The 23,682-nt window shown below is 48.3% G+C and overlaps 1 protein-coding gene across 3 annotated transcripts in view; it reads right to left on the bottom strand.

The window, feature by feature from the left end:
• Window positions 1–3,028: 3,028 nt before the first annotated feature.
• TSHZ3 (teashirt zinc finger homeobox 3) overlaps window positions 3,029–23,682 on the bottom strand; it is a 74,901-nt gene continuing 54,247 nt past the window's right edge. For 2 of the 3 annotated variants that reach the window (XM_035286332.3, XM_035286331.3), the window contains one exon: window positions 3,029–6,677. In XM_035286332.3, the coding sequence (XP_035142223.1) occupies window positions 3,472–6,677 (3,206 nt within the window). In that variant the 3' untranslated portion in view covers window positions 3,029–3,471. Of the gene's footprint in view, window positions 6,678–13,006; window positions 13,139–23,682 lie in introns of all 3 variants that reach the window. The other variant, XM_035286330.3, reaches the window with a different exon arrangement.

Below are 23,682 nucleotides of genomic sequence, written 5' to 3' on the forward strand. Positions count from 1 at the left end.
CTGGGCTAGGGGTGAAAGATTCTTCCAGACAGTGGTCCAATCCTCAGCCAGGCAAAATGTCAGGACAAAATGGCCCTGAATTTCCAAGTAGGGCGAGACCCCAACAAGCCATACCCATGGCCATGCTACCTGGTTTATGAGACTGTTATTGTGCCAAGTGAGGTTTGCACTAATGCCTAGAGCCCTACTGCCCAATTCTTGTTTCCTTAGAGATAAAATGAATTCATGGATGCCCCCTGCCCCACGAATATAAGCAGTACTTTCCTGGCTAAACGTCCGAGGTGCCAAACGAGCGAGAGAACCTGTGACCTACCTTGGCTTGTCAATCCTCACTCTGACCCCCAAATTGGAAAGATGATCCTGAAAGTGGGGTGAGGAGGAGATGGGCAGAGTGTGTTGAGTCCTTCTCCCAAACTGTCAAGAGCGGGGTTCTGCCGTCACTTGTACAAATCCCATCTCCCTTCAAGCCACATGGGCCCTGGTGGTGATGGAAGTGTTGTCAGTTTAATCTGTTAGATGCAGGACTTTGGATTCTAATAAACCGATGCTATATTTAACCTGTGAAAAATTCAAGAGTGGAAATCTGGGCTCCAGGATGTGAAGATGTGGAAGGCAGGGGAGGGAGGATGTGTCTGTCCCCAGAGCCATGTTCTTCAGGGAGCCGGTCCCGGAGGGAGACCTATGTGTCCATCAGCTCCTCCCAGGTAAAGGCCAGTGGGACAAAGAATGGGTCATTAAAGAACCAGGGCCGGCCATGGAGAAGGCAGGGCCTGGTGCAGTCCCTGGACCAGGAAGGGAACCTGCCTTCTTCCCTGCCTGTCCGCAAAACCCACCTGTGTGCCACACCCTAGGGCAAGAGCTGAGCTAGCACAGCACTCTCAATTTGCCAAAAAAACTCATTTTAAAGTGTAGTGAGTTTCCCCCTAAAAACCCGGAGAAAGATGGAACGCCGAGAGAAAATAGAGTAGACAGAAAAATTTGGACTACTCTTGAGAGAAAGGGGCGGGGACGAGCGGAAAAACCGTAGGCGTGTTGCCGAACATCTCTGAAAGGGCTTAATTTAAATTTTTAATAAAAGAGGTTTTTTTTAAAGTTGAGGTGTTTTATGTATTACATGGATGTAATACATCTCTCATTTGTATAATTCTAGGTTAGGAGCTATGATTCCGCATAACTGCGAGAGTAGTTTGAATATAGTAATAAAGGTATTTTACAATTTTACATGATGTTCCCAGCGTTTTGTTGGCATGATTTGCTGGGGCTAATAAAAGCTTGTGATTATCATATAAATGTTCTCCCCCTCCTCCCCTGGATGGGTTCAGTCTCCTCCCACAAGCCCCATGCCTGCTTATCTGTGGCTGTTTTAACACAGGAGAATTTGGGACCCCAAAGTCTGTCTGCCCCACCTGGTTCTGTTTCTGTGGCTGTTTTAACATTGGAGGGAGAATCTGGGACCCCAAAGTCCGTCTGCCCCATTTGGCCCTGACCCTGTGACCGCCATGCATCCAGAAGGGAGATTAAACCCCAGCAACCCCTCTGTGCAGGTCACCAGGTGCGACTGGAAGCTCTGATCCTAGGGGTCTGGCCATGTCCCTTCTGCACTGAGCATCTAACTCTAAAGGCATGTCTTCCTTTCTTGTGAATGCTTATTCTCGGTGCAGATTCTATTCAAGCCGCCTCTGAGTAAGTGCTCCCTGCTCTCCAAACGCCAAAGTTCACTAAAACTCCCCCTGATTTACGCACAGCTTCCGACTGCCAGCACCTGGCAGCCGCAGCAACCAGCTCCGTCATAAACAGATCGCATACAATTTAATTTTAATGTGCTCGTTAGTCGTAGCACATTTCAGACATAATTGTGAACGCAACACAAAATTATAGCAAAAAGACAATTTTAATGCTGCCGTAGAAAAAAGGGTTATATGAAGAGTCACATAATGGTGCTTCATTGTCAACAACCAAACAGGGCACAGAGTGTGTTACGGTGTCTGTGCTGTTTACATGCCAATATTTTATACAAAGGTTCTCATATGGTGTCAGCTGTCAGTTACTTCTGCAAATTAACTGCCAAAAATGGAGAAGAACAGAATCACTTGGAGAGCCGGTAACCACGGGTTACCTTTCATAAGCCTAAAGATAAAGCTGCAGTGTGGGATCTTGGGAGAATAATTAGGAAGAACAAAACAGAAAGTTACCAATTGAAATAGAAAGGCATCCTACAATATGGAATAGCAACCAAGAGGGCTTATAAATAAGTGAAAGAGGTTGGATCACAGAATGCCTCATGACTTTTAAGCAAAGTATTACAGTACAAACATTTTAAAGGCTTTATCAATGTTTAGGAAATACAGTACAAGTTCTCTTTTTTTTTTGTTCTTTTTTTTTTAAACCTTTTCAAATAGACTTAACCCTTTGAGCACTGAGTTTATTTTGAGCATTCTTTGATTTCTAATAAATACCTTTAAAAATCATGTGCAAAATAGTTATGCCTGCCAGGGATGTTTTTCCCGGTCTCGTTTATTCAGACTGCTCAAAACAAATGATAATATGATGCTAATAAATATGTATAATTTAAACATGAACCTCTATCAATATAGATGTACTGTATAGCAAAACAAACTATCATACTTTGCTTTCAGATAATGTTTCTGTATACTTTATAAATGCTATCTGCGGTATCTTCTGTATAATTTACAATGTTTGCATGTAAAAAACAAAACCCATAGACCTTAAAAAAAAAAAAAAGAAATATACACTATACATAGGCACAGCTTATGCCCAGAGCATAGCAGGTGCATAAAACACTGTTGCTATAAATGCAAGAAAAAAGGGTCATTTAACCACAATCACATTTTTTTCATAAGAGAGTCTGAAATCTATACAATATATACATCTATGTTTCAATGTGAAAATAATATTCTTTTAAATTTCAAGGCGTGTTATACCCCTGCAGACCTGCATAAATGGAGGTTCATATTATTCATTATAACTAAGCTGGTAAGGAGTTTAAAAAACAGAGCTTCATACATTATTATCATTTCATTTTATTTTTTAACCAAATTAATGCAAAAGTGCTTCAAAGTACTCAGAGGGCTAAAGATGAAAGGGTGAGGAATGCCAGCACACTCGAGTCTCGTGGAAAAAGTGTGCCTGATTTCGTTATAAATGCTTAATTAAACTGTCTGTTAATGCATGCAGCTTGAAGCATCGGAGGATGCTCACAACTAAATCCCATTTACACAAAGTTCCAAACACTTACCACTGCATTTTAACCTTCATATTTTACCAGTAACAACAGCTGATTATGCACCTCTATTAAACACTGTACAGTTATACAAAACAGTCCAGCCCAGAGTGATTCTCTGCAGTTAAAATAAGAACATGTGCCAAGATCAACAAGTCAGAGGGGGCCTGAAGGTGCCTTCCACAGTTTCCCTCAAAGCAAACTGCAGTCCTTTCTATCAAAAGCAAATGCTACTGCTTCTCTAACTCAGAGACATACAGAAGGTGGTCTTCCGGAGATTTCCCGTGTGTTTTGCTAAGGTGGAGTTTAACAGCGTGCTTGCTGGCAAAGGTCCGATTGCAAAGTTTGCACTGATAGGAGGTCCCCAGGTCCTCCTCAGGGGAGGACGTCACCATTTTTTCTGATGGTGACTTGGTTTGTGCTATCTGATTGTTAATCTGTTCGGTGGACAGTTTGGATAAGTCCCGTAGCCGGAAGCCTAGGTGTGACTCTAGGTGACTGATGTACGTCGAAGGAGTCCTGATTTGGGATGCACAGTCGTTACAAAAGAAGACGGGGTGGCCAGTGTCCAGGTTTTTGAGGAACTTTGTTCCACCTGTCCTTCGAAGCTGGTATTTCACGTTGGCCAGCCAGTGGCTGATGGTGGTCATGGACAGTCCAGTGAACCTGGAGATATGCATCCGCTCCTGGGGGCTCAGGTCTGACATGATGTACTTCCCTTCCGAGGTCTGCCGGAGGCTGGCGGCAAACTGGGCCTGGAGGATCAGGAGGTGCTGGGGGTTCCAGTTTGACTGGCGGCCCTTCCTCTTCTGGGCAGGCGTCGACTCCTCAGCCTCCTCCAGAGTGGCCCCGTCAATGTCAGACTTCTCGGAGATGCTGGAAGGAGTGGAGGATTTTGACGTGTGGCTCTCTGTCAAGTTCTTCAGCATATCGGATATATCTGACAAGGCATTCTCGCGTAGCGGCGAGTTTGACATGAATGATACGACGGCAGATGTCTTTGCCGTTGTCACCGTGGATGAGGAGGTTGCCGGGGCTGTGGACGTGGGTGACAGAAGCACTGAACCCAAGGAGCAGCCTTTGTCACTCTTCCCTTTTGTCAAGTCTATGGGCTGGTCATTGTTGACGTGGTAGAAATAGCGGTCGAGGTGGTCTGCCTTCTTGGACGGCAGGGGCGGCGGGGTAGCCACGGCGGCCTTCTCCGCCAGGCTGTTGCTCATCTTGAAAAGCATGCTCATGGGGTCAAGGGCAGGCAGGGAGGGCTTGGCAGCCTTGCCCAGGTGAATGTTCATGACTGACTGCAGGGCGCTCAAAGGGTTAACAAAAGGCTGTTCGGGCGGATGGTCGGTGATGATGGCCGTGCTGCCGCTCAAGCTGCTGGCCAGGGGCTTCACCAACTCCTTGCCGTTTTCCACCGGCTCGGCCAGGGGGCTCCCGTCCTTGCACCCTTCCCGTGGGGGGCTGGGGCTGCTCTCCTGGCTTTGGAAGCCCCCGTCACTGGAGGCCTCCATCTTGATGGGCTCCCCGACCTCGCTGCTGCATGGGGAGGGGGTGGCCCGCTTGGGCGGGGATAGCTTCCCATCCGGCTCCTTCATCTTCTCCTCCACTTTGGCAACTTTCTCAGTGACCTTTTTCACCAGCTCCTCCATGGCATGGAAGTTTGTCTTGGGCATGGGGGAGGTCTGGCTGCTGGGTGGAGAGACCAGGGTCTGGTTTTTCGTCGGGGAGACAATCTCACTGTTGCCAAACATGGGTTTCAGGGGTGTGCTCTTCCCCGACGAACCCAGGGACAGTTTCATCATGTTGGGAAGTTGGTAGGCGGCGTGGATGCTGGGGTAGCCCCCCCAGCTAGGAGTGCCGTTCTGGGCCTTGTTGATTGCAGATGTCACTGTGTTTTCCAGGGATTTGAGGATATCGAGCCCCCCCTTGGGACTCTCTTCTAAGTCATTTTCAGTCAAGTAATGGTATTTGGAAGAGATGTCGCACTTCTCCTCTTCTTCGCCAGGCTTGTCCTTTTGCCTGGGTTTCTCATCGGTCACCGCTTTCTCCTTGTCGACTTCCTTCTTGACCTCCACATTCAATTTTGGGGAGATGCTGGCGGGTGTGCTGGAGGGGGACGTGAAGGTGGTGGCCGCCAGGGGCACGGACTGGACCTTCTCGTCCAGCAGGGTTGTGATGGTAGGTGTGACGGGCGTCTCCACAATGGGTTTCCCCTTCTTCATGGCCGAGTTTGTGACCTTGATGAAGTGGCCGGTGACCATCATGTGGGCTGTGAGCTCCTGTAGGGTGTCGTGCGAGCTCCCACACTCCATGCACTTCAGGATCTGTGACTTCCGGGCCTCAAAGTGCCACGCATAGCTGGCCCCATTCTGGTGGCCGTATCGGTTATTTGGCGTGATGTAGGGGTTGGAGTTCTTCTGAAGGGCATCGTTGGTATCCGAGATGGTGGCTTTGGGGGTTCCACCTGTGGAATCTGGGGAGCTGGGGAGCTCCAGCTCCAGGGAAGCTTTCTTCCGAGCGGCAGGAATGATTTTGGCGGCGACAGGAGTGACGGGTTCCTTCAGAGGCACTTTTTGGTAGTGTTTTGTTTTGATCATATGGACACTCAAATCCTGCAGGGACTCAAAGGAGTGACCACAGTACATGCACTTCAGCACCTTCTGGGCGTCTTCCTTCCCTTCCATTTCCAGCAAGGAGCGTTTGCGAGGCTTGGACCAGCGCTTGGGGTTGTTGTTATCGGTCTCATGGTTGTCGTCTCGGTAATGCCCCGTCTCGTTCATATGCACTGTCAACTCCACCAGGGTGTCGTAGGCGGCACTGCAGTCCTTACAGCGAAACTTGCTGGCCCCCGTGAAGATGGAGCCGTAGAGCTTGCTGCTCTGCCGGTACAGCTGCACGGTGCTGAAGAGGCTGGGCTCTGGGAGCATGCGGCTCTGCGACACCTGCTGCAGGGTCTTAGCCATGGCGCTCTGGTGCCAGTCGAAGCTCCCGCTGCCACAGCTGCTGCTGCTGCTACTGCTGCTGCTGCTGCTGCCGTTGTTCTTCTCCGAGGAGGGCTGGTGCAGGTTGAGGTTGAGGTTGGACCAGTAGGAGGTGGAGAGGAAGTTGTTGTACACGGCCTTCATCTGCTCCAGGCTATCCGACACGGTCGTGTCTTCCAAGGGCACCGTGACCTCCTTGGTCTCCTCTTCATTCTTGATGGAGCCACTTTCAAAGTCAGCCATTCGGTCACTGGTCTCACTGATGTGGGACTCGCTGTCCATTTCGTGGCTAGAAAACTCAGCGGCTGGGGAGTTCTGGTAGCTGGGGCAGGCCCTGGTGAGCTCCTTCTCCGGGCACATGTACTTGGCCGAGGGCTCTCCATCTGCTGTGTGCTCCTCGGGGTCTAAACCTTCGTCCACCAGGGCAGCAGCCTTTAACTCTTCGGAAACATAGGCTGCCATGATAACAGGTGTGAACGAGAGACAGGTGGGATGGAATGAAGAGAGAGAGGGAGAAGGAGAGAAAGAAAAAAAAAGCATTAGTACGTGTTGATCTTACCTGGAATATGTTCTGGGCTCTCAGGAAAACACAGCAACCCAGATGGGCACATTTATTTGTAAAATTAAATAGTTAAAATGTGGTGTTCCTTTGGAGCAAAAAAAAAAAAAAATCTGCTCTTCAAACATAATTTGCCACCTTATTCTTCTCAAGGGGCAACAGCTTGAAATTAAAACTAAATTTGAAATTAATGAAGCACATTCTGGAGGTGGCATTCATTTCTAAAGTAATAAATTACTTGTATCAACCTCAGAGACAGCAGTTCCTGTCTGTCAATTAATATGTCTTATGCTTCTCCTACCCCTAATGCATTTCTTAACAGACAGATTCACAATTTAAATTAAGCAAGCATTTTTTAGTCATTACATTTTTGAGGCTCAATCTTTAATAAATATAAAGTATAAAAGCATCAATAAAATTTTTACCAAGTAAAAAGAAAGTGCATTCATTGTAATAAATGAAAAACAAGGTTTTGTGGCTCTTTTTTTTTCTTTCTTTCTTCCTTCTGGAAAAGTAGGTCTCAGAAAAGCTTAGAGGTAAGTTTACTGGCAGGGATAGGTGTGGGTTCATTCCCGTTGAGAGGCGACACCTTGACTGGCTACCATGCAGCCCCAGCCCCGTCCCCCATGTGAACACTCTGACGTTCGCAGCCACCCGCGCACACACACTCTCCATGCAGAATTATGTCAGAACAAGTTCAGGAAAATTGGTATGCAGCGCTCATTCCTGCTGTATAAATATATACAAGACCTTCCAGTGGACCTTACAAATGTCAAAGTGTTTGCTCTTTAGACTACTTTGTCAATATTTACTCAGTATAAGCTTCATGGGTATCCAACAGAGATGCTGTCTTTCTGGAAGCGATGTAATGGGATGTAAATCCAGCATGCATTCCCACGCAGGTGGAGGGCAGGCCACGCGCCTGCAGGTTCTGGAAGACGCATATCCAGAGACGCAGAGCCTGGAGAATACTTGTGTTCATGCAACAGGGTGATTTTTTTTTTTTTCATTCTCTTGCATTCGGTGACTTGCATTACTCCCTGCTAAACTCATCTGTCACTGCATACTGCGTCAAAGTAGATTTTTGGCCTGTGAGGTGTGGCCAGCCCTGTGGCTAGGAACAATTTCAAGGTAAAAGAAAAGGGGGAAAAAGTGACTCTGTCCTGTCAGCTCCTTAATACTTGTTTGCTTCAAAAGGCCCGTGGGGAAACATGTTAGGTGGCTGGAAGGCTGCAGTGCCAATTGCAAGGCTGATTTCTACGAAAAGCTCTTCAGAAAAGATGAAAAGCTTTGTTTGTGAAATTGACTCCACTAACTTTAAAGATCTGTCCCTGTCCCATTTCACATCAGAAAACAAACCAACGCCAGTGAAATGCGTCCCTGGAAGCCAAACAGATAGACCCCCCTCGTTCCTTCCAGGACAAGTGTGATTCTGTTGCTCCTAAGCCCCTGCTTTCAGTGCCAAGATTACTAAGTTGAGACATGTGGAATCCCAACACTGATGTCATGTGAACTTGGATGGGAACTGTACCAGGTACACACATCAGCTGCAGGGAGGGGGATACTTCTGCTCATTTGCCAACTACAAAGCAAGAGTCTTGTGCAGGAGCCATGGATGTTCTTTACACATGCCCAGAAGGGAATGCCCTGCTGCGGTCGGTCAGCTGAGTGTGAGGTGCTGTGGGGAACCTCAAGTTTGAGGTCATGCACTTTGAGATGACAAATAAAGATAGCAAAAGCTCCATTCCTAGGGCCAGGACCAAATGCATATGGAAATACAGTGCTGACCATTGGAGGCTCCCGTGCTGGCCACAGTGAAGACTGGGAACACGTACGTTGGAAAAAGAACAGGAAAAGAAAAAGAAAAGTTGTCGTCTCACTCTCCATCCCCCGCCCCCTGTCCCGCAACAGGCTTCCTCAGCGTGCAGCATATTCTAGAAATCTGTACTCAAAATTCCAATGGGGTGGCAGGCCTGGAGGAAGAACAGCCAAGGCAGAGTAATCAAGCATCCCAATTTGCCTGGACCTGTCCTGGTTTCAGCACTGAACATCCTGCATCCCAGGGATCCACTCAGTCTTGTTCAAACGGAACAATGGCTTGTTACCCTAGCTGGGTACATAGTATGAGTGAGGTCAGAGCATCCGGGTGGGTCTGCAACCTCTCTTATAATCCTCTCAGGGAACAGCTGGAGCATGGTAGGCTGGGTTTAGCTAGACACAGCCCACTGTCTGCAGAAGTGCATGAGGCGCATGCACATGTGTTTCCATAGTAGGGTTTTATTGTAAATGGGAAGAGGAGGAAATCCCGTAGCTGATGTCCCTCTCACTGAGACACCCAAGGAAATGCCCAGGCTGTAGATGCCCGTAATGTAGACAGGCAAAGATATCAAAGCCCCTTCTTTCCTGCAGATGCCCCTTGGAGCCCGTCTGCAGTACAAACCCCACACCCTAGGGATTTTGCTCCTATTACAGTAGCTCCTATGAAATTAAGTCTGGGAGAGAAATGGCCCCACAGCAGCCACTAAGAGAGGCCACCAGCAGCCAGAAGAAGCAGAGCCAATAGTGAACATGACAGAGTCCTCTGTAGGTGGAGGCTGCAAGGTTAGTGGGGATCCCAGGGGCTCTGCCAGCCCACCTGCCACCCAGGAGCAATGCATCTCCCCATGGCTAGAGCTTTCCCCACCCCTGCTGCACAAGCACCAACCCAGCCCAAGCTTACTGGAACACTCTTCCCCAACACATGCACCATCAATGACGTGACCAGCTCCCATCCCGGGCTGGCCCACAACATGTGTCAATATACTTTGTAAATTACACAGCAGTGTCAGCATGTGATCAGTCTGATGACCAAAGAGGAAATTAATATGGAAAGAAAAGGCCAACCTCTCAACCTCCCTGGTGGGAACAAGATCCAACTCAGAGGAGAATTAAAAGGCTCCAGTGCCAAGGAGAACTAGGTCCTGGAGACACCTGCCCTCACCGCACACCTCACCTCTGGCCTTGTCACAGTTTCTGCGGGTCCTTACAAGCACATGCCCTCATGGCTATGAAGGGAGCCTCACTCCCTGTTCAAATGACCATTTTCTTTTCCAATCCGAAGGTGTATTTCCTTAGGTGGAGCCCAAGACTTTTACCCATTGGTTCTCCCCTCCACATTAAAATAAAGGGAAAGGTCAGGTATGGTGGCTCATGTCTGTAATCCCAGTACTTTTGGAGGCCAAGGCAGGTGGATTCCCTGAGCTCAGAAGTTTGAGACCAGCTTGGGTAACATGGTGAAACCCCATCTCTACTAAAATACAAAAAAATTAGCTGGACATGGTAGCACACGCCTGTGGTCCCAGCTACTCCAGAGACTGAGGCAGGAGAATTACTTCAACACAGGAGGTGTAGGTTGCAGTGAGCCAAGACCCATCACTGCACTCCAGCCTGGTGACAAAACAAGACCCTATCTCCAAAAATAAACAAATAAATCCATAAAAATAAAGGAAAATACCCATCCTTCCACCATGCTTTGCAATAATTTCACTACTCTGAGAATATCATTTATCCTCTTGACTACTGAACTTTAAAAATGTTCAAGAAAATGGAAATGGACCCAGTGAGATGAGGGAATCATGGGATGAAAGGCACTCCGCAAATGCACATCAAGCCATCAAGCACCCACAGGAGCCAGGCAGGTTTCCACACACTGAGCAGGGCAGAGTTTTCTTCCTCTAGGCCTCCATTTCCCTCTCTGAATGATAACGGCGTACTAGAGTAATACTGGTAAGGTCCTTTCTCGGCGACGTGTCTATCATTTTATTGCCTTTCTGAGAAGGTAAAGAGCTGAGATGTAAAGTCGCTTAATCTGGTTCCTTCTCTGCAAACGCCAACCTCCCCAACACTCAGCAAATCAAGTCTTTCCTCAGTGCTTTCTTTAGACTGAGCTTGACACACAAAGGCCCTGTCAGGATAGAAGGAAGGGCTTCTAGAAGCTGGCACAGCAAATGCCCTGTATCAGGCAAGGAGGGGAGGAAAGACTGGGTGTTTCCAGTCACTGTGCAGGTGGTGAGAAGTCAACAGTGGCCTGGGGCAGGGCTTCCGAGAACCTTGTCCCCACCAGCGGCAGGCACTGTCCACCAATTCCACCTGACGATGCATCACGTATGACCTTAGGAAACTCTGCTACTGTCTCCAGCGGTGTTTGAGATTATTTAAATTCCTTGTTGCCACTTAACTTTTTTCTCTAAGGGCGAGAACCTTCCATTCTTAGTCTTACATGCAGTAGGGGAGCAATGAACGGTGGCTGTCTCATTTCAAACTGGGTATAGGGGGTCATGTCCAGCAGCAAGGAGTTGTAACAGCCTTTGTAACAGGATTCCCCCTTCTCTCTGCAGCCTCCCACATGGGCCCAGTCTAGCCACTAGCATCTCTCACCCTACCCCCAACCAACTCCTTGACTCCAGCCCCAGCCCCAGGTATTAATCTCATCTCCAAGCAGAAGCTGCTGAGATTAACATGGAACAGCGGGCTGGTCATGTCACCTCCCCATTTAACACCCTCAGTAACTTCCCACTGGGCTCAGAAGAACATCCAGATTCCTCGACTTCCTTCCTAAAGGAAGGAAGGAAGTCCTCCACTGTTCAGCCCAGCTCCCCTCCAGCCCCTCTGAGCTTCTGATATGCACCAAGATCTCTCACTCCTCACTTTCTAGCACTGCCTCCTCTGCTGGAAACCCTGGGGCAGGTGCAGTGAAGTGGAGAATGCGGGAAGCCATGCTTCCCCAGGCCTCAGGGAAAAGGCTCTTGGGGAGGACCGCATGGTTTTTACTCCAGCTTTTGTCCCCTTAGCGATGGGGGTCACTTGTCTACGGCTGGATGCTCCAATACACTGTCAGCTTTCTGTGGTCAGGACCAGACCCCACACTCCCATACCCCCACACCCTAGATACCAACCCCAACCCTACTGTCCGGCTCACAGTGGCCACTCAGTGCATGTCAGTGAATGAATGAATGAATGAAGGGATGGACATCATAGATGGCTGCTTCACACCTCCTAAACAGTTGCCAAAATATCCTAAGCGGATCCTGAGTCCAGCCAATCCCAACGCAAAGCAGATATGCTGGGGTGAGACCCAAAGTCCATCCTAGATCAGTTCTATCTGCATGTGACTGGCATGTTCAGCAGTGCCACTTCATGAGGAAATGTCTCTGGGGTAGACTGGAACCCAGCAGTCGGTGGTCTCCTTGCATTGGAGCCCCTCAAGCTATGCCTACACTCAAATATCCTCTTCAGGAAAGCATTATTAGTTGGGTGTGGTAGCTCTTGTCTATAATCCCAGCATTTTGGGAGGCTGAGGTGGAAGAATCGCTTGAGCCCAGGAGTTCAAGACCAGCCTGTGCAACACAGCAAGACCCATCTCTATAATTCTTTTAAAAATTAACTGGGCATGGTGGCATGGGTCTGTAGTCCCAACTACTTAGGGGCTTGAGGCAGGCGGATCACCTGAGTCAGGATGTTGAGGCTGCAGTGAGTTATGATGACACCACTGCACTAAAGTCTGGGTGACACAGTGATTCTGTCTCTTAAAATGAAAAAAGAAAAGTAGGTCAGGTTCGGTGGCTTACACCTGTAATCCTAGCAGTACTTTGGCAGGCTGTGGCGGGCGGATTGTCTGAGTTCAGGAGATTGAGACAATCCTGGGCAATGTGGTGAAACCGTGTCTCTACTAAAAACACAAAAATATCAGCCCAGCATGGTGGCGGGCGCCTGCAGTCCCAAGTACTCGAGAGGCTGAGAGGTGAGAATCGCTTTAACCTGGGAGGCAGAGGTTGCAGTGAGCCAAGATCGTGTCACTGCACTCCAGCCTGGGCAGCAGAGCAAGACACTGTCCCAGAAAAAAAAAAAAAAAAAAAAAAGGAAAAGTGAAAGCGGAAGTGGAAGAAAAAGAATGCATTATCAACCATCCCTCTATCCCTCTTTTCTCTTGAACTAATAAGATGGGAACCTCTCCTGCCAGCTCCCCTGGAGGAGGCAGCTAGACTGTGAGGGGGAGGAGGTTCTCATTCAAGCCAAGCCAACAGCTGAAAAGGAGTGAGCAGGGGCTAGCTAGTGAGGGGCAGACTGGGCACCCACATTGCATCCCATGCTTCCCCAAGTCCCTCCCTTGAAGGGGTCTCCCTTTGAGACGTGAGCCCCTGTGGAACGGCTGCACCCGCTTCCCCACGAACATGTCACTCTCCTTACCCCACCGATGAAGTGTGTGTGCTTCAAGCGGCAAGACAGCCATCGATCTCTCAAGAGCTGAGTGCCAAGGACACATTTCCAGACAACTGCCTGAACCGAAGAACTTGGCATTCACAGAACCGAATGGGACTCCTGGGTAGAGACACACATCCGTGAGAAATAAAAGCTCCCAAACTCACAAAAGCTTTCTGCAAAGTTCTATAGCACAACACCCTTGGAAGGCCACTCGATGGAAAGCCAAGCAAACATATACAAAAACAAAATCAAAGACCAGCCAGGGATCCTGCACAGTATGAGCATATTTAGGAGTTGTGCTCACATCCGCTGCGTCGGGTTCTCTCAACGGTCAAGGAAGGTGGAAAAATCATCGCTATTTTGCAGAAAAGGAAACAGGAGTTCTGGCTAGTTTCACAGCACACTTGCACTGACGAACCAGTTCTGACACCAAGCCCTCTACTTGGGGTAGAGGATGAGTCGCTGGAGGTAGACAGGGTATTTGCCTGAACTCCTAAGATCCACACTCTGGTCCCCTGACACTGGACCACACAGGAAGTGAAGGAAGGAGCTCCCTCTCCCTGGAATGAGGAGTGGGCAGCCCAACAGAGCCTTCTGACTACCCTGGTGGGATCCCTACCTGCCCCTCCAAGAAGGTCCAGTATCCCCACCCTCAGTTCACCACTGGCGTGGCTTCCACACCACGTATATGGGGATGACAGATGTAACATGTCCTGGGAGAGAAGAGAGCTGGCCCACCACGGCCATCAACAGTCTGGAGACAGCAATTCTTTCATTAATATGTTTTGTTGTCATTAATTAAACTCAACTGCTAGGTAAAAAGAAATTAATATGTTTCAATATAAATATAAATATAAAACAGTAAGCTGGGGCATAATCGAATTCATTTCTGGGCAAGGAAGAATTACCTTCATCACACAGTTAGGAATCTCTCCCAAAAGATGAAGAGGAAGTGTCGGCTCGGACCTGCACTCTCCAGCCACAAGGTTCGTGAGTGGGCAAGTCAGGGGTGGGGTGGGGGCACAGGGTGTGGGTGGAAAGAAAGGAAAAGGAAGCATAGCTGCATCCCACTCCCCAACGCAATTTCCAAGTAAACTGCCCTGTGAACGTTAGCATTTTCTGGGCTGAAATGAAGGTACTGAAGTTATAACCTTCTGTTTTCCCTGGGAAGGTGCTTTGCTGGCTAAAACTTCTTACAGATTCCTTTTCTCCATGTCTTCTTATTACAGAGAGCCCAGAAAAGCACCCCTCTCGACAATGAGTGCCCCTGGTCATCTGAACATAAGGACACCTGTGTCTGTGCTGGAGGAAATGGTAGAGGCAGGAGGGAGAGGAGGAGGCAGGGAAAGGAGGGAAAGGAGAAGAAAGGACTGAAGAGGGAAGGGGCCATCAATCATCCCAGGATTTGAAAAGGGTGCAGAGAGAGAGGAGGGGCCAGTAGAGAGAGGACAGAGAGAGAAAGAGAGATGGGAGAGGAAGCCAAGAATCCACTAGGGCTGGGGTCCGGGAGAGAGAGGCCACCGAGGGGCATGGGAGGTAGGAATGGAGAGAAAGAACACGGATGATGGCGATTTAAGAAGAGACAAGGACAAAAGTTTATTTTAGTGGAAAGGACTCTATGACAGAGAGAGCCTGAAGCCTGGTGCAAAAGTGGCCCTCAGAGTGGCTGCCAAGGTAAAAGAGGATCTAGGGGAGCCGCACGGGTCTGTTCCAATGCTGAGGGCTCCGGGTCTTTTCTCCTACTTCCCTCAATACTCAGATTTTCATGTGACACAGGGTGATCTGTATTTTCTTTTTTTTTTTTTTTGAGACAGGGTCATGCTCTGTCACCCGGGTTGAAGTGTAGTGGTGCAATCACAGCTCACTGCAGCCTCGAACTTCTGGATGCAAGCCATCCTCCCACCTCAGCCTCCTGGGTAGCGAGGACTACAGGCCCCAGATGCCACACCAGGATAAGGGTGCTGTTTTTGTTTTGTTTTGTTTTGAGATGGAGTTTCACTCTGTTGCCCAGGCTGGAGTGTAATAGCTTGATCTCGGCTCACTGCAACCTCCGCCTCCTGGGTTCAAGTGATTCTCCTGCCTCAGACTCCTCAGTAGCTGAGTCTACAGGCATGTGCCACCATGCCCGGCTAATGTTATTTTTGTATTTTTAGTAGGGTATTTGTTTCAGCATGTTAGCCAGGCTGGTTTCTATCCCCTGACCTTGCGATCTGTCCCTCTCTGCCTCTCAGAGTGCTTGCATGAGTCACCACACCTGGCCAGTGTTTTTTTTGTTGTTGTTGTTGTTCTGCTTTGGGTTTTTTTGTTTGTTTTGTTTTGTTTTTTAATAATAATTTAACTAGCTGATGGGGTGACCAAAAAGGAAATTAACTTCTCAGCCAACTCTGTTGGAAGCAGCCACCTGGAATCAGATTTCGAAGACAGGTGCCAGTTTCTGCCCCAGGGGTGACCTGGAGCTGTCCTGGGCAAAGAAGACAAAAAAGAGGCCTACAAGGCCAGGGAAGCCCCAGGAGGAACAGGCCCTGGGGCCTCTGCAAGTCTCCAAGAGCCACTCTCAGGCCTTCACACAGGTGGGATGACACTGGAGATGTGAAACTGTGCAGAAGACAGCTTATGGGCCGGGCACGGTGGCTCATGCTTGTAACCCCAGCACTTTGGGAAGCCAAGGCAGGAGGATTGTTTGTGTCCAGGATATTGTAACCAGTCTGGGCAACAATAGCACGACCCTGTCTCTACAGAAAAAAAAAAAAATAGGTGGGAATGGTGGCACACACCTGCAGTCTCAGCTACTGAGGAGGCTGAGGTTGGAGGATCACTTAAGCCCAGGAGTTTAAGGCTGCAGTGAGCTGTGATCACGCCACTGCTCTCTAGCCTGGAGGACAAAGCGAGGCTGTCTCAAAAAAAAAAAAAAAAAAAAAAAAGAGAGAAGGATGATGGCTTGGGAAGGTGGCTGTCAGGTGTGTTTTCCCAAGCAGGCTCTCCAGGACTCGTGCATGGCAATTTCTGCAGACCCTCCTGCCCTTTCCTCATAGCCAGAATCAACTTCAATGCCTAAGTGCTCAGCAGGCACTAAGTCCCCTTCTCTTCTGCAGAATGTGCTTGGACAAGGAAAAATGCCAGGAAGCTCACAAGGCATCTTGACCACTTCTCACTCCTCACCTACCTGCCTCCCTCACACCTGGGCCCACAACAGAACAGACCCCAAGGAAATGGCAGGAGGAGACAGGAGGGGACAAATCAAAAGCCACAGCAACCCAATGTGGAGAGCCGTCCAGGCGGGCAGTAGCTGCACTCTGAAGAGGACCTGCCGATTCTCTGCTCTGTCGCCCAGCCTGGAGTGTAGTGGTGTGATCGTGGCTCACTGCAGCCTCGAACTCCTGGGCTCAAGTGATCCTCCCACCTCAGCCTCCCTAGCAGCTGGAACTACAGGAAAGCACCACTATGCTAATTAAAAACAATCTTTTCTTTTTTTTTTTTTCTTTTTAGAGATGGGGTTTGCTGTGTTGCCTAGGCTGCTCTGGAACTCCTGGCCTCAAGCGATCCTCCAGCCTCCACCTCCCAAAGCACTGAGATTCCAGCATGAGCCACTGAGCCGGGCAGGACCTACTGTTTGTGCATTGCACTTTTCTCTGGGAAACAATGTGATATTAGGCAGGGAGGCCCTGGGTCTCAGCTCCTGCCCTGCCATGGATTAGCCCTGTGGCTGTGATGACTGACTTCACATCTGGGAACATCAGTTTCTTCATCCACAAATGGGAGGGAGGAATGGGAAGATGCAGCCAGGCACATCTGCCTCCTAGGTGTTTGCAGGTAACCAAGGATTTCATAAGGAGGGGGCATAAAGGACTTTTGCAAGTTAAAGAAACTCTACAAATAGAGGTACACCAACTGCACAGGGGTTGTGCTCCATGGGAGCACAGGAGGCCTCCCACTGTTGGGCATCTGGGAGGCAAAGCCAGGGGATGGCCCCTAGGCTTATCCCTCCTCTTGTAAAGACCCTCTACGCTGACCTCCCTGCCTTTCAGGAAAGGAGGAGGTGGGGGGACTAGCACCAAGCCCTGCTGGGGTGGGAGCTCCCACTGGGGCTTGGGTTCTATCACTCCTCCCTCTGGGCAGCCCTAAAATGGGGGCTGCAGAAAAGGAAGAAAGTCAGACAGAGAGGGGAAGAAAAAGGGAGGGAAACAAAGGGCAAGGAAAGGAGGTGAGGAAGGAAGAGATGATGTCAGATGCACACCTGCAGCACTAGCGCTATTGATCAAGCACAGCTCTCCTCCCCAGGCCCCAGCCCCTGCTGCAGGGATTCTAGGAAGGAAGCAGGCAGGAACATGGACTCAGTCCCACTCCACACCACCGCATGGAACTGACTTGAGATCCCCAATGCCCCATTCCCAGGGTGGGGGTTGGAGCCAGATGCCCTGCAGCACGGTGCCGGCTGGGATGGCCACCTCAGGCACTGGCTCTCAGACTGGCTGTCACTGTCCCTATAGCCCTCAGCCCCCAGCTGGGCCACATTCTCCTCCAGGCTGAACCCAGTGCCCGTGTCCGCTGGGCTTCTGCCTTGAATCACCTTCCTCTGTATCAGGGAAAGAGCTCAAAGTCCCCAGAAAATTTCACCTAAATCTCAGCTTATTCTCAATACACCTGGAAAATCTGGATAAACTGATCCACTTGACAAAGGACTCTTGTAAGTGCCTTACACACTGTGCCCCTGGGTTATGCTTATATATGAGAACTCTCTGCTGTGCAAATGTGCTGCACACCTTACGATGATGAAGCAAGGGGATTCCTTTCTCAGGGGAACCACACCTGCCTATCAGCTCTGTCTGACGAAACCTGATTTGGGACCCAGAGCCATCCCCAGATGTCCTGAGGTCCCACAAAATGGGCTGCTCAGAGGCAGCTGCCCCCAGACCTGGCCCGGAGCACTGGTGGGTGTGAGGGATAGATAGGAAGGAGGCTCAGGCATGGATTGCCCCTAACAAAACACATTCCCCCTGGCCCTCAGGGAACATGAAAAATCATGGTGAAGGTACACCCTCCAGGTTCTTGTCTGGGTGGGGTTCAAAGCAACAGCATGGAGGCAGGACTTCCCTTTTGTGTGAAGAGAGAGGACTAAGTGTGGGATGGAGTGGAAGGGGCTTAGCTAAACACGCTCTGGGGAGTACCAATATGATTCGATTGCATGTTGGGCCTCTGTCTAGTAAATAAACCGGCAGGGAGAAAACAGAATGGTTCTAGAGGACTGCTTATGCCTGGTACCCAGGAGGTGATAATTCAGTAGGGAACACAAATCTTCTTTCTCCATCCATCCACCTGGGCACCCGGAGTCACCTAGAGGCACCACCTAGGATGCTGGAGGTCATGGCCTTTGGGGACAAATAGAGAACAGCATTCTTGGATGGTTCCAGGGAGACCAGGGGCCTTCCTGACATCACTGCTGGGCTTTGCAGCTCCCCAGAAACCAGGGGAATACCCAAAGGTCCAGAGGGTCCAGAGGGGCATGGTTTGGTGCTGGGGGAAGGAAAGGTGGCTGCAGCCCCGACGGCTAGGACCTCTGCAGAAGGCTGGCCACGGTGGGATGACAACCTCCCCTAGATTGATTGCTCTTCCCACTAGCAAGGTCAGGAATATTAATTTTGTACATGCTAATTTGATGTAATGTGAGAGATGAATGCTTGTTCAGTTGGGTATCCTTGCGTTAATAAAGCTGCAATGCTTTCATGCCAAGAAAAGCATGGCATTAGCTGATTGGTGAATAAAGTCAGTGTGAATAAGGAAACACCATGCTTTAGCACAGCCAGAGTGGCCAGTGGTGGCACAAGCCAATGACAGGCTGTGGCTGCTCCTCTAGGGGACCCACGGCAGCAAGGGTCCCCAGGACACCTCCCAGCTTCTGGAAGCCCTACCCGGTTCAGAAGACTCAGAGCCCGGGATGTGTCCTGTTCCTCCAGTGGCGATAGGAAACAAGAGTCCAGGAGTTGCAGAAGCCACACGTGGGGCTCCCAAAACTGAGTTAAGAATGACTCTACCTGAAGCTTCTCTCATTGAATTCTTGCTGCAGTGAGAACTCCATGGTGCCACTGTCTCAGCAGCTCCTTCCCAGAACAATCTCCCTCCCTTCCCTGCACTCTTCTTGCAGGGGACGGCTCAGAAAAGGATGAGGCCAGAATGTCAGGAGGCTCTCCATGATCAGAAAGAGAAGACAGCCTCCTCATCTCTACAACGACTCTCTTCCAATGCCTTCTGGGGGGCTTGCTCTGCTGTAGTTGGGCACCAACCCCAGTGCCAACAAAAACAAATGTATCAAGGATGAATTCACAGGACAAAAACCACTGCCTCACACAAATCTCCAGATAACAAAGAATAAATACGTTGGGGACCATCAGAGTCACCTACTGTCCTTGGCTTCAAGTACATTTAAACCAACCAGGCACCAAACCAACCATGGGAGTCTGTGCCCTGGAGGAGTCTTTCAATGCTGACTCCTTAACACATCAGGGAGCTTCAGGGCAGAGTCATTGTTCAGCCATCCCAGTGGTGGGGCCATGTGTGGGTTGACAGCAATCAGTTTGGCCTGGTAGCCAGTGATGGTCTATCAGGTGAAACAAGGCTTCTGGAGCCAGGGTACATTTTTACAAGAGTTGTGAACGAAGTAAACTGCCTGTGGGTGCTGTACGCCCATTCCTTTCTCAGTTCAATACATTTCCAAGTTCACTGCCCACTCAGAATAAAGAATCCAGGGTCTGAACCTCTTCCCAATGTCCTTTTTATCTTTTATTCTACAAAATCCATAAGGTAAATCCTATCCTATATTGGATCCAATAAATAAGAAAAATAAGTTCAGGCAAAGAAAGGATCCTCTCATCTTGGTGGAATAGGAGTTTGGGTGAATTATCAGGGGCAGGGAGATGTGCTTGACCTTCTCAAATTGCATACATGAGCAGTGGTCAATTTTGTTAATGGCTGAGAGCAGCCATGCCTTACGCATTTTCAGCTCTGGAGCATAAGGATTTGTGGAGGTGGGACAGAGCGATTCTCGGGGTAGCTGATGTCTTTAACGAGGCAGCTCATGAGGCAGCTTATGGAACCAAGGAACTCTTGCCTGCCTATACACTTGGTGATCTAAAAACCTGGGGAAAACACAGTTGAGAATTGGACAGCAGACTATGAAAATGTGGGAAGAGTCCTTAAAATGGGCCTCTTCAAGTGGCTATAAATGTGCAACTCAAAAGTGTCACTGGGACTGGCTTTTCTCCCTAATACTGAAAGAGCTATATCCAAGGAGAAGGTAAATGGATGGCTTACATGAGATGAGAGTTAAGATTTACATGGAAGAGGAAGCCACTGATTCACATCTGCCCATCCACCCAGCCAACCCTCCATCCATCTACCCATCTATCAATCCAGCCATCCATCTATCCTTCCTTCCATCCATCAAAAAACCTATTCATCTATCATCCAAAAACCTATTCATCCATCCATCCATCTATCCATTCGAAAACTTACCCATCTATCTGAAAACCCATCCATCCATCCATCCATCCATCCATCCATCCATCCATCCTTCCATCCATCCATCAAAAAACCTATTCATCTATCCATCTAAAAACCTATCCATCCATCCATCCAAAAACTTACCAATCTATCCAAAAACCCATCTATGTATCCATCTATCCACCCATATATCCACCCACTCACCCATCCATTCACCTCATTCTTCTAGCCATCCCAAAACCTATCCATCCAAAAACTCATCCATCTGTCCACCCATCCATCCTACCAAAAATCCATCTGTCCATCCATCCATTCATCTAAAAATTCATCCATTCAAAAATGTATCCATCCATTCAAAAAACCATCCATCCATCCATCCATCCATCCATCCATCCATCCATCCATCTACCCATCCACCCTACCCATCAATAACCCAAAAACCTATCCATCTATCTAACATGTATTAGACACTAATTACATACTCCCAATGCTTTAGGGTTAACAATAAGTAACCTAAGTAAATAGCTCAGAATTACAGGCTATACTTTTACATGCTCAAGATGGCCTTGGTTATTAGCGGATCATACATCTGCAGAAATGTCTTAGCTCAATATTCAAAGCCCCGCATAACCAAGCCCCATTTTACCTTCTAGGTTTTATGGTCCACTGCCCGCTCCACACACTCACAGGCTACTCTTCCCTGAGAATTTTCCTTTCCTTTAATCTTGCCTTGATTGATGCTGTTTCTTCCATCTTACATACCATGCTTGATCTTTTTACACTCTCCTCCCTGTTCTCCAGGGTCCTGCTCATTCCATGTCCCCCCAGGAAGTCTTTTCTCACCTGTCTCTTTGAAAGTGATCTGTTTCATTTCTATGATAAGACAATGAATGGAAAAGTCCTCTTTAAATTCTAAAGTCTACAGAAACATAAGAAATTATCAGCATCATTATATATCTCTTCTGGTGTTTATCTCCTGTAGTTTTAGAGTGGCTGATCCTGTGCACACATTCTCTTTCCATATACCCTATGAGAGCATTCTTTACCTCTATGTCCTTCACATGGCCTGGTATGCCAACTGTCCTCAGTAACTTTTGGTCCAATTCTTTTAGTTTGGATGGTATGGCTTAGGCTGAGAACAAACATAGACCAAAGGTCACTTCAGGTGGAAGTTTCCACCACCTTCTTCCACAGCTCTTGATTGCTGGGCTGAGAAGCTCCAGGTACCCTCTGACTTGCCATGTATCTCTTCATGGGGTCTCACTCCCATGTCACAGAACAGAGATACTCCAGTAACAGCCAAGGCCACCAGTGTATGTCAGTTCTGGTGAAGTTCCTCATCTTATGACCACAAGGAAAACTTGGAAAGAAAATGTTCCCAGTGACCTCAGAAAAGTTTAGCCCTACCCTCTCTGCACTGGGCACCTGCATGGTAGCCACCACAACTAAGTAACCTTCTTAAGGCCTGCAGCACTGCCTGCATTGAGCCAGGACTGATCCAGCATTCAGCCAGCATTGACACAGTATGCAGCCAACACTCAGCAAGTATTTATCCAGGACTCAGCCGGCACTTAACCAACACTCAGCTAGCACTCAGCCAGCACTGACCAAGCACCCACCTAGCACTCAGCCAGGACTTACCCAGCCCTGACCCAGCAATCAGCCAGCAGCACTCAGTCAGCACTTAGCCAGTACTCAGCACTCACTCAACACTCAACAAGCACTCACTCAGTATTGACCCAGCTCTCAGTTAACATGCACCCAGGCCTCACAAGTGTGCATGTGAACATTGTTTAGATGGATAGTGATAAAAATCATTCTAGCCTGTTTGAACGAACAAAGGTGATGGTCAAATGTTTCAATTTTTAAATAATTTTGACTGAGATATACATGCCTACGAATTTCAAACTCATTTCTATACATTAAAACAGCTTTCCTCCAACTAATATATAAATAATATCTATTGACTGGTTGGCATCATGATATATGTTTCCTCTTAAGTATCCTGTCTCGCATTTTTATATGACACTTACATAGTCTGATTTGGGTGTTTCTTATACTAGATCAGGAACCCTCAATACCTTACCATCCATCACAAGGAAGAGACAGAGAGAAAGAGAGAGAGAAATAAAGAAATAACCATAAAATAATGAGAACAGCACTCTCACTAACTGGTTCATGCCTTGCTTGCCTTTTCATGGAGGATAATTTAGTAGTATATATCAAAATTGAAAATATCTACACTCTGACCCAGCTAGCAATTCATACTACAAAAACATTCATACATCATACATAGCCCCTCAACAAAAACAAAACAAAACAAAAGAAACCCTCTATGATTAAGGGTGTTCTCATCAACATTTCTTAGAATACCAAAGAAGTGACTAAACAAAGTAAGGTATACCCGTATCGTGAAATACTATGTAGCAAGTCACAAGGATGATAAGTCAGAGAGATACCATCGTCAAAGAAGCTACGGAATACTGGAACTTTCAAGTGTCAACTATCAACTGTTACAACCATTTTGAAAATCTGTTTGTCAGTATCTACGAAAGCTACACTTGTACATACTCTGCGACCCAGCAATTCTACCACTAGATCTAGACCCATCAGAGGTACATACGTCTTACACCAAAAGAACTGTACGCTGATATCCTCTGCTACGCTATTTACAACAGCAGAGCAACTGGAACGGACCCAAATGTCCACCACCAGTAGAATGAATAAATACATGGTGTCCTGTCCATATGCTAGAGCACCATGCCGCAGACAAAACCAACTGTTATCCAAAACAACACAGGAGAATCACACCGATGAAATATTGCATGAATTCATTTATGTCAATTTCAAAATCAGGCAAAGCTCACCTGCGGTGTTAAAAGTCAGGAGAGCATTTGGGAGGCCGAGGCGGGTGGATCACGAGGTCAAGAGATTGAGACCATCCTGGTCAATATGGTGAAACCCCGTCTCTACTAAAAATACAAAAAAAAATAGCTGGGCATGGTGGTGCGTGCCTGTAATCCCAGCTACTCAGGAGGCTGAGGCAGGAGAATTGCCTGAACCCAGGAGATGGAGGTTGTGGTGAGCCAAGATCGCGCCATCACACTCCAGCCTGGGCAACAAGAGCAAAACTCCGTCTCAAAAAAAAAAAAAAAAAAAAAGTCAGG

Source organism: Callithrix jacchus, chromosome 22 (assembly GCF_049354715.1).
Source record: "Callithrix jacchus isolate 240 chromosome 22, calJac240_pri, whole genome shotgun sequence".
In the NCBI taxonomy this organism is placed as follows: Eukaryota; Metazoa; Chordata; class Mammalia; order Primates; family Cebidae; genus Callithrix; species Callithrix jacchus.